Source organism: Bidens hawaiensis, unplaced genomic scaffold (assembly GCF_021521415.1).
Source record: "Bidens hawaiensis isolate Kalapana, Puna unplaced genomic scaffold, B.hawaiensis_p1.1 tig00013876_1, whole genome shotgun sequence".
Lineage (NCBI taxonomy): Eukaryota > Viridiplantae > Streptophyta > Magnoliopsida > Asterales > Asteraceae > Bidens > Bidens hawaiensis.
The window spans coordinates 570,738-582,502 of NW_027492189.1; the positions used below are offsets into that span (position 1 = coordinate 570,738).

General features: G+C 35.3%; 1 protein-coding gene across 1 annotated transcript; it reads left to right on the forward strand.

The window, feature by feature from the left end:
- Window positions 1-498: 498 nt before the first annotated feature.
- Window positions 499-2,094, forward strand: LOC143545243 (peptidyl-prolyl cis-trans isomerase CYP18-4-like). Its single transcript, XM_077037158.1, has 9 exons — window positions 499-534; window positions 627-710; window positions 799-853; window positions 967-1,055; window positions 1,211-1,235; window positions 1,308-1,346; window positions 1,446-1,560; window positions 1,688-1,829; window positions 1,957-2,094. The coding sequence occupies exons 1-9, from the start codon at window positions 499-501 to the stop codon at window positions 2,092-2,094; spliced, it is 723 nt and encodes a 240-aa protein (XP_076893273.1).
- Window positions 2,095-11,765: the final 9,671 nt, after the last annotated feature.

An 11,765-nucleotide genomic window follows, 5' to 3' on the forward strand; every position in this document is an offset into this window, starting at 1 on the left:
TTTTGATCTGGCCCATTTCTACTCGAACCCGAACCATAACCATTTTTTTGTATCGACTCATTCCGACCCTATTATACTTTTATAAATGACCCGAACTCGCTCGACTCAACTTGTTACCCGGTTCTAAATGGTAAGCGCGTAACATGCTAAGTTTTTGAAACTAAAAACCATAACAATATTATATCCAAATTAAAGAGAATAAAATGCTCGTTTTTATGACGTAATTTTTTTGAAAAAATATTAACGTGTGAAAAAGTTATGCCCGTTAAAAAGTCGTGGGGTAGTTGGTTTTGAATTAGGGGGCATATGTGTAACTATTATTAAACTTTACAAAAAAGGTAGTGAAGTTGAGGGACCAGAATATTTAGTTTTTTAAATTTTGGTGCATTAGATGTTGTATATAAAGCAATGAGTTTGGTATGCGTATAGATAAAATAAAATGTTGTAAAGCTGTTAAAATGAAAAAAAGGACACAAAGTCCCAAACACAATTTGCGACATGGAATCTGGAAAGCAACTCTCGTCGTCATCACAGGTTCGTTCGTTCATAACCCTAAATTAAATAAATACATCTGATTACACATTCTATAATTAGGTTTTAATAATACTGCTATTCGAATGGTTTAGGCGGATGATATAGAGATGAGCAACAAGGATAACCCTCTGGTGTTCATGGATTTATCCATTGATGGAACTGCCGCTGGAAGATTGGTAATTGAGGTCTGTGCCATCATGTCTCATGTCGGTTAATCAGTTTTCGATATGTTTGTTTCTTGAATCTGCATTATGATATTTGCAGCTTTATAAGGACGTGATGCCGGAAGCAGCTAAGAATTTTCGAGCACTCTGCACAGGTGTGTGTGTGTGTATTAATAATAACATATTTGCTTTGTTGAATTAATAATAACATATTTGCTTTGTTGAATTAATAATAACATATTTGCTTTGTGATTACATATATGTGTAGGGGAGATGGGAATTGGAAAAACTACTGGAAAACCGTTGAACTACAAAGGAACTGTATTCTACCGTATCATAGAAAAAACATACGCTGAAGTATGATTTTTTATAGCAATGCTTATCTCAATCAGATATACAGAAATTTATAATTTAAGGCTTTTTTTAATCATACACACTATAAGGATTCTTTTAAACATATAATCAATGAGCCATATGTTTATATAAAATAACTTTTTCATTGTTGCTTGCAGGGAGGTGATATCGAAAACAATGACGGTATGTATTTTTTTATTTAAATTCTGTTTTAAGCACATTTCATATTTGTAACGAGTGATGGTTTGCTCGCAGGCACCGGTGGAGAAAGCATTAACGGGGGAACTTTTAAAGGTACAATTTTAAAAAGATTTATAGAGTTTTGTTTTATAGCCTATAATTACTGTTAGATCAGAAGTTATACCAATTCTATTACATTATGTGGTTTTGTAGCTGAGAATGATATAAAGCTACGTTCTGAGCGTGGTATGCTATATATGGCAAATAACCCGGAGGAGATTGATTCTAGGTTCCTTATTGTCTTCCAGTATCATTTCTTTATTGACTGGTAGTTTACAAGTCTAACTTATTCACATCATTATAATTCAATAGTGTACTTGATTATAAAATCATATTATTAGCCCTTGTTTAACTAGTCATTGTTATTAACCGTTGTTTAATCGGTTATATTGCAGGAGCTATGTTGCTGTTGGAAAGGTAATACGAGGATTGGAAACACTTGGAAAGATTGAGCAAAAGGCATCAGATACAGGAAAACCTTCTGGGCTGGTTGAAGTTACGGACTGTGGTGAAATTCCTCAAAGCAATATCATAGAGGTTATTGCGTTTTTAGTCCGTTCATTCTCATAATCAGATTATATTAAAGTAGTGTAATCATGTTTAACACGTTGATTATTCATAGTAAAACCCGTACTAAAATGTACCATTTTGACAACTTTTTTAGGCAACAAAGAAAAAAGCTGAAAGGAGAGAGGTATCTTTTGATTCTGTTGAGAGTCCGGATGGGCCAGCGAAAAAACAAGTGAAAAAACAACGTGTTACAACCCCAAAGTCTCATTCGGATTCCAAAAAGGTTATTTAACACCAAACTTTTGTGATCTATTAGACAGACTGAATTCTATAATATTGCTTTTTGTATTATGCATTTCCAAAGTCTTGATAGTCATATCCTTCTTGAGAATTTTTTCATGTGCATAGGTTGCTCTAGTTACTTAACTGAGGTTTGATGTTTCAGGTTTAACAATCGCTGACTTTCGTGAAGTATTGGATGCATAAGAAGAGGGGGCGTTGTGTTTATCAACGAAGAATATATGTTTTTTTCCTGGAATATTGAACTCGGTCTTGTAACTTCGTATGATTTAAGACATCTTATGCTGGTAGCGTGACTTCGTATGTTTTTTCTCACTCGTATATGTTCTATGGTGGATTTATGTGTCATTTTCATTTGGAGTTTCAAATGTTTTCAATCCAAGTAAAGCTTTAGCAACTTCTGTCCAAGATTGAAAAGTGTGTGGCCAATTCGAGCCTAGTTCGTGCTCTTAAGCGACCTTTGAATAAAATACATTTTTTACTTTTATAGGTTTGGCAAACATTAGTAACATACAAAAAGAATGAAATTTAAAAATTTAAAAGTTAGTTTTTATGCTTAAAAGTGGTTTTCACGATTTTTCAAGTATGTATTATGTGTGTGTGAGCGCGCGCTGATAAGTGATAATGCCAATTGTATGGTTTTGGATATAGAAATGAGAAACAAGGATACCCGTAACCATAAGTACCATCGTAATTACCCGTACCGAAAACCAGTAAAACTGGATATTAGTACCGTACTGAATTTTATGGTACAAGTACTTTCGGTAAGGTATCCGTTTTGGTACCACTTTGTTTTGCTTTGTTTTTTTTAATCTCAATTTAACTTGGTATCGATACTGCTATAAGTAACAGGTAGAATCGGTATGGGTATCGACACGCGACTGGTACTAAATGACTAAACTGGTATGGGGTGCCGGTACGGTACGGACATTAAATAAACTATAATGCACTACCGTAACCGTTTGAAGCCTAACCTACTTGTAAATGATACGCACCGATTGAGCGTTGTATAAATAAAACTCTCAATATAATCCAAAATACTTGTATCTGTACCAAATCCCGTAAGTACGGAATACCAAAACTCTACAAATCTTAGTACCGATACCGAATAGACAGGTAACGGGTATTGGGAAAAAATGCCATCCCCGGATAAAGCTGAATGCTCCCCTATGAATGTTCTTAAGAGTAAGTTTACATAATGGGGTGCAGTTACTATACGGTAATGCCTTAACGTACGGTAGGTACGCGAGACGTTCAAAGGCAAAAATCTAAAACGCTCACAAAAACTTAAACGCTCAGCCAAAAACCTAAACGCTCATTAAACGCTAAAAAACGGTCTCCATGAAAAAAGTGAAAAATTGATCGATTAACCACAAAAACTGTTTTTTTCGGTGAACCAATGACTGATTGGATATGTATTGACGATTCCAAGATGTTTGGATGTGATTTCATGGATCGATTCGTGAAAAAATGGATTCGCGTACGTATTGTACGTTAAGGCATTATTGTATTGGATCTTTTCACTTATATAATGTTTGCTATAAATGAGTTGACATATTATATCTTTGAGAAGAAATTACATCATTTATTTTATTTGAGACTTTTGAACAGATAATGTTCTTCTCACTGACTCTTTGCTGGTGGCAAATGTGGGTGCAAACGAATTGAGGCCGAGTGTCGCATTACTCAAGCTCGACTAGAATATCCTGAAGCTCAAACAATTACCGCATATAAATACATACAAAATTGCAATGATACAAGGTAGACAACAACACACATAACTACAAAAAACACATCAAAGGCCAAGAATGTAATACAGAGCCTGAAAAAAAAATCAGATAACCACAGCTTATATACTAAAAAAATACAAATTTCATATTAAACGGTTTTTAAGAAGAAAGACAAACCAGTTATGATTAAGATGTTGACCATTAGAAGACACCCAATAGAATCCAACAATCCACCTTATAAAGGAAAACATTGTATTCATAGACTCCATATGCTTAGTAATCGATATTTCTCAAATATTTTATAGAATTGATTATGTGTCCAGTGTCTTAGTGTCTTAATCTGATTCACCAAAACATGTTTTGTAGTTATTATAACTCAAGTGAGCTATCATTTAATCCTTATATATATAACGCACAAGCATATGCACGCTCAATACAAAATTAATTTAATGTAGTGAACCACGATTGGATAATCGTATATACACTTACACATGAACTACTTTTTTAATAAGACAAAGAAAAAGAAGTTAACTGTTTACTGATTAGATTAATAATAATTAACTTACTAGTCACAATTTAAACAATAGACACTTTCAAAAAGAAGCGAATTGTTTGGTAATTTATTAAACTGGCTCAGACTAGGCATGTTCAAAACGGTTTGGGACTAGGAACCGGAACCGGTTCCTAACCGGTTCCTATATTCAAAACCCCCTTCGGTTCCAGGCTCGAACCGGTTAGGGAACCGAACCGGTTCTCCCACCCTCGGACCCCTAACCTATCTAACCGGTTCCTAACCCGGTTCCTGTACCGTAACCGGTTCCAACCGGTTACAGTGTAATTTTTTTTTTTTTCGTTTTTCGTTTGCGATTTGGATTCTAAACTACGATTCGTATTTGTATAACATGAAAAATAAAAAAACAATTAACATAAAAATAAACAATTAACTGATGAAGAAAAGACAACTACTGAAGATGTTTGCCACTGAAGACAACTGCTGAATGAACAAATGAAGAATCGAAAATGAATGGGAAAAGGAACAAATGTAATATGATAAGATCATGGTGGATGCGCCGCTGGTACATCCTATACATAAATGTCTTTATCATATTTCACGTTTGTAGCCTTTTTCGGGTCATTCGAAAATCTGTGTTATTTTATTTTGCTACTTGTTATTAACATTTTTGTTTTACTAAAACAAATCTATGTATATTTTGCTTCTTTTTTCTTAATTAATTTTGGAACGAAATTTCAAAAAGTTGCGAATCATGTGACATTCGTCAATTTCTGAACCCGAAAGCCTGACCTGTTTTGTTTTTCGATATAATAGAAATCATTATTTATTGGAATGATTATTATTGTTATACTTTGTCGACAGTCGTATATTACAATTGTGACATTCCCACATTCCCAAGTTAGTAAAATTTTAAAACCTTTTATTTATAGGTTTGTTTGTTATGGCTTATAGAGATTTATTATAGTTTAAATTTGTAAGCTTTGCAAATTATAAATTTGTATATGTTTGAAAAGAATCATTAAATTATTTTTAGTTAATAAAATTTCAATTAGATTTAAACAAACATCATATTGGAATACCTATTTATCTAGTAGTGTGGTGCTTGGGGGAGCCAAAAAACGGCTATTTTTGACCCCAACGGTCAAAAAACGGCCAAAAAACGATTTCCAACGGCTATATTCGATCCAACGGCTAGAACCGGTTAGGAACCGGTTCCGGATGGTTCGGTTCCAGAACCGGTTCGGTTCCGGTTCCTACCCACCCCCACTCAGAAATGCAAGAACCGGTCACGAATCCTCGGGTTGAATCAGATAGGGTTCGGTTCCTAAAAAAACGGGTAGAAACCGGTTCGAGTCCGGTTCGGGTCCACCGGTTCGGTTCCAGGAACCGGTTTCGTTGAACATCTCTAACTCAGACTACACCTCCAGGCTCCTAAACAGTGTGTCACAGATAGAGCATAACACAATTGATATTTTTAAACAATTAAGAGAAACTGAAAACAATCAAACAACACACGAACACTCACGAATAAAATTGAATTGATCGATTAGGGAGTGTTCGAGGGAGTTACAAAGTGAAATATGAGCCCTAATCGTATATCCAACGGCTATATGAGATAACTACGTTTAACAAACTTTCGATCACCAAAAGTAACACATTGCACCCCCGAAGTTCCCAAGATGTTGCAAGCTACAACAAAACCTCATTAAAAACACTTTTTACAAATGATGAATTTGCCCCTTGACTTATTAACTGACCTTAAACCATATTTTGACTTATTAATCGACCAGTAGTTATGATTTGTAAATCAAACACATGTCGTTGCTGCTAAAACAAAACTACACGAGGAAGCATGCAGATTACAATTTAATGTTTGGTTATTTTGTTAGTCTCATATGCAGCATACTCAACTTTACAATAGAAAAGTTTATTCTTTTGTTTTTGATGTGGCTTCAGGGACTCTAGATACATACCAAAACTCTTTGCACACATCACACAGATGAAATAATAACTTTAGGCAGCAAAACCATATTCAAAATCTCCTAAACCATGTTTAGTAGAAGTAATTATCTAAGTTTCATCATTTAATATCCCAATATCCCTTGCAGAAAACACATCCAAACACCCCTTACAACCTATCATACTTCATACTTTCACACATCGTTGTCAAAATCCTGACTAGGCGCCGATTAACCCACGATTAATCGCTAATAGCTGTTTATATATTGATCATACTATTGATGTGTAACTCTTCACAATAACAATATCCTAGTCACCACCCATGGACAACCACAATAAATTCTCGTGTTCGTTTATTTACTGCCGAGTGTGTGTGTAATTCCTAACAATTATTCCATAATCACTAACAAAAGCCACATCCAAAAATTGATCATACTTTCAAATCACTGCATATGCAACATATAAGTGTAATACCTGGTATCATCGGAACCAGTTCCGGGTACATGTTCTTCCAAAAATAACCCCCCCCCCCCGACTTGCGCACCTCTACCTTTAGCTAGCCCAAACTCTCACTTAATTCAGCCCAGGCCCTCTTATTAATAGCATGTTACCCTAGACATTCCTTTGAAATGTAGAATTACCGTTTTTTTAATCTACATGTGGTTTGTAATTATAAACATACAGGCCACAGAGCACAGAATACAACCAATAATGCATGATGCAGAGACTAATTCCGGCCTACAAGTTACAATGCATGGAGTACAACTAATAACGCATGTGGCACAAACAATGATGCCATGAAGGAATTCCTATAACATGCAGATTAACATCTCCAAATAACAAGGCAAAAAGATGCTTATAAATTATATAAACTATAAATTTTACATAATGTTTTCACTGCCTCTTTGGGTAATGTTTTCTAATATGTTGAACTTGCAGAGAGTTCAGATCCGTCATCATATGTGCAAAGACAAATGCAGCAATCATGTCAACAAACTATTATTAATACAACAATAAAAAACTTATTTTTTGTTATCTTGTATAAGTTCTATCTCATAACATGCTACAATACATGAAGCAAACAATAGGTTCAAAACCGCACTGTAGAACAAAAATTAACTGAAATGTTTAAAAATAAAAACAACTTACAGCATCTTCCTCGGATAAAGCACGTTCAACGGGTGCATCAGTATCACATTCTACCATTATTCCACCGTAACGTCTTTGGATCTCCCCGTTTTCCTTCTCAAAATCATCTATTCTCTTAAGATTGTATTTAGGCAGTCGGTCAATGTCATCTTTTGTCGCACCTTCCTGTTTCAATAACAAATGCTGACGTTTGGAATCTTAATGTTAACCATCTTTCAAGGTAACAAACAATTACTGTATACAAAATTGCAATGATACCTAACATCAGCAAACAGCAATTTTAACAACACAAGCAACGGCAACACAGATAACCACAAAAAGCACATCAAATGCCAAGAACGTAATCCAGCGCCTGAAAAAAAAATCAGACAACACCTTATATACAGAAATACATATTTTATGTTAAGCGGTTTATATGAAGAAGAAAGACAATCAAACAACTAAGAGGAACTGAAAACAATCAAACAACACACGAACACTCGAAAATAAAATTGAATCGATCGATTAGTGAATCGATCGAGAGAGTTACAAAGTGAAATCTGAGTCTGAAGAAACACTAGGTGACCCCGGGCAGATTATGGACAATCTGGGGCTAAGTAATGTTTCCCTCGAAGGTCAGGTCCAGCAGAGAAGGTTGTACTTCAGGGAACCTGCAAAACAGACACCGTAAGCTCGTCACTGAGAAGGGGGGGGGGTTCCTCCTTGTGACCACCCTCCGGCGTGAGAATCAGTCTATATTGCTCTTTGAATATAAAAGTATATGAATACTATTAGAGCAGTTATCAAGTAAGTTATACGAGATATTAGATGATGAAATGATAATACCATTTGCTGTCTTTTATAGCCGAAGGTGGGTTTCCAAGGGGTTTAGCCGGCCCAACACGCTACCAACTGTAACCTACGCACGTGCCCTGCTTGTGAGTGGTGGATAGGTAGCGGCTGACACAGAGCAGGCGTGCCGTGTACTCTTCCTCTTCTACCAACTACAGGCTAGGCACGTGGTATGGCAGGAGTTGGTGAGCAGGCGGCGGCTATTGGTCACAGTGCTGTGGCGTGCTGTCTGCCACGCTGCTGTCAGTGAGCTGTCGCATTCTTGGTCAGATCTTTTGTCTATACCTCGTCAGGTATCACACAAAAGATCCTCCATCATACGGACTGGCTTATTTAGGCGGGAGTTTTCCCCCTCCCGCCTTCGCTCATTCCTTCAGGTGACAACTGAATATTTGTAAGTGTTAAGCCTTATGCGTGTAGCCATGCTGTGCGGGTAGCCTTCCCTGATGGCTTGTATCCGCAACTGCGGGAACAGGCGGGTTACTTCACCATTGGGAGGCTTTCCCTGCGTGTACAGCTTGCATACTGCGCGTAGGCTTCTCTGAGCATGGTGGGTCCTGCGGGAGCAGATGGCCTTTGCGCAGACATCCCTGTTCAAGGTGAGTCATGCGGGACCAACTGAGCCCTGCTGGGACCTAATCATATAGCCAACGACTATATGAGCAACTAAGTTTCCAAGATGTTGCAAGCTACATCAAAACCTCACTAAAAACACTTTATGGTAAATGATGAATTTACCTCTCGACTTATTAACTGACCTTAAGCCATCTTTGACTTATAAATCGACCATATTGAACTGTAACTATGACTAGAGCAGAGCATTCATGTACAACAGAGATTCTTATTGGTCTTTTCACTTTTGAAGAACAGTTAATGACAATAATAAAGCCGTTATCCAAACTAATCCCATAAATAATTAGTTGTGATTTGTAAATTGAACAAATGCCGTTGCTGGTAGAAAAAAACTATATGAGGAAGTATGCAGCTTACAATTTAATGTTTGGTTGCTTTGATAGTCTCATATATAGCATACTTAACTATATAAATATAGAAAAGTTCATTCTTTTTGTTGTCAATGTGGCTTTGGGACACTAAATACATACCAAAACGCTTTGCACAAATCACACAAATGAATTACAACTTTAGGCAGCAAAACCATATTCAAAATCTCCTAAACCATGTTTAGTAGAGGTAATTATCTAAGTTTCATCATTTTATATCCCATAATCACTTGCAAAAAAAACAAACACCCCTAGTTATCTATCATACTTCTACATCAATACATATGCAACATATTGTTAGGTTTATGGTTGTTGGACTTAATGAAGATCCAAATTGAAGATAAGGGAGGCTTCGGGGACTGTATATAGTTATATGCGTACCAGAACTCTTTGCCAATGTTGTAAAAATCGCGATTAGTCACCGATTAATCGGTGAATAATCGCTAATCAGTATGCTACCGATTCGATCTCGCCTAATTAAACCAACAAATCGGTAATCAGTCAAAGCCGGTCCAAAATATTCAAAATAAGTCAAATTTCTAACAAAATTAGTCAAAAATCAATCAAGTTTCGGTCAAAACCAGTCAAAAATTGGTCGAATATTTAAAGTATTTGGAAAAATAGAATTGTTAATACAAACCAACTAATAAATTTGAAAAACTATATATAAAACTTCGAAAAATTACATACAGCATTCCAATCCGATTAACCAGTCCGGTACCCCCACCGCCCGACTAGTACCTAAAGAGTTCTACAACATAACCACATTCAAACAAATGAAGTTACAACTTTAAGCAGCAGAACCATATTCGAACAATCTCCTAAACCATGTTTAGTAGAGCTTCATCTGATATCCCATTATCAGTTGCAGAAAACACATCCAAATGCCCCTCATGTTGGAAAACTGGATCTAGCAACACGAGGATGCAACATTTTTTGTACTAACTCACCACAACTCTTTCAATATTATTAACCTAAACGAAAACTTGAACCAAGAAATTACACTGCCCTGTCAATCTATTTATACTAGACTAAAAACCCTACGCAGTCGATATCGCCAATGTATATTGGTGCAAAATATCTGTCCAGATATTATAGGCGATATTGACCAATATATCACCAATATTTCCAATCAATTTTTAGTGTTCAATGTGAGTATTATATATCTTAAAAGTGTTAATTTGTTAATGATAAGATAGTATACTGAATTGTCAGTGTTTAATTGTCATATATATAAATTATGCATGATATTAAAATTACCGATATCCCACCGCAAGAACCGATATCTTAATATCGGTCCTTGACCGATATCCGATATTTTTCCACATAAACTGCACAGCTCAAAACCTAAACCAACCAGGACTCAAGACACTTTTAAATGTATCATGATGAACAAAATAATTTAAGCAACTAAATAAACTAAAATAAGCGACTCAAAACTCAAACCCTAATACTTCTCATACTTCATACTTTCACATCATTGCATATGCACCATATAAGTGTAACTATGTATGTTAAATACCTAGTGTCATCATCATTCTGCGACCTATTTAACCCCAAAATCTGATTGAAGACAAAGGAGGTTTCGGGGACTATATATACATACCAGAACTCTTTTGTCAATGTTGTAAAATCGCACTTAGTCACCGATTAATCGGCAAATAATCGCTAACCGGTATGCTACTGATTCAGTTTCACCTAACCAGACCAACAAATCAGTAGTCGGTCAATGCCGATCCAAATTGTTCAAAATAACTCAAAATTTCGATCAAAATCTGTCAAAATCAATCAAATACCGATCAAACCTTTGAAGTGTTTGAAAAATTACAGTAATTAATCCAATCCAATTAACAAATTTTTAAAAAATTATAAATAAACTTTTGAAAAATAACATATAACATTCCAATCCGATTAACTGCTAGTTGGTACCCTACCGCCCGGCTACTGCCTCGCGAGTTCTACAACACTACTCTTAGCACCAGTGAAATTACAGTTTTAAGCAACAGAACCATATTCAAACAATCTCCTAAAACCATGTTTAATTATCTAAGTTTGAATACAGATTCATGTTCGAATATTGTCAACTCATTTTGTATTTATAAAATTATAGAAGACAGTTTATATTAATAAAACTCTAACTAGATGTTCGAGAATTTATATTTATAGCAATTTATAACTTATACAATTATGGAATTCATATTTATATCAATAATGTTTTTTTTAATTCATATTTATACCAGACGGGTATAAACCTAGTTGGTGATTCAAGTATGCATTCAACCTTAGATTACCCAATATGGGATTTGTAAAGAAACTGAAACACTATCAAGCACATACATACACATACATGCATATATATATATACACACACCTTTAATAATTATCCTTACTCTATTGTTTTATTTGACAGAAGAAACTCTAATCAAAATAACTAACATCAGCAACATTACAACTACTTAAATTTAGCTGTTTTATTCAC

Coding starts and splice junctions, on each gene's coding strand:
- LOC143545243 (XM_077037158.1), top strand. CDS start 499: ATGGAATCTGGAAAGCAACTCTCGTCGTCATCACAG. Junction 1,236..1,307: donor TGATATCGAAAACAATGACG/GTATGTATTTTT, acceptor GTTTGCTCGCAG/GCACCGGTGGAGAAAGCATT. Junction 1,830..1,956: donor CTCAAAGCAATATCATAGAG/GTTATTGCGTTT, acceptor CAACTTTTTTAG/GCAACAAAGAAAAAAGCTGA.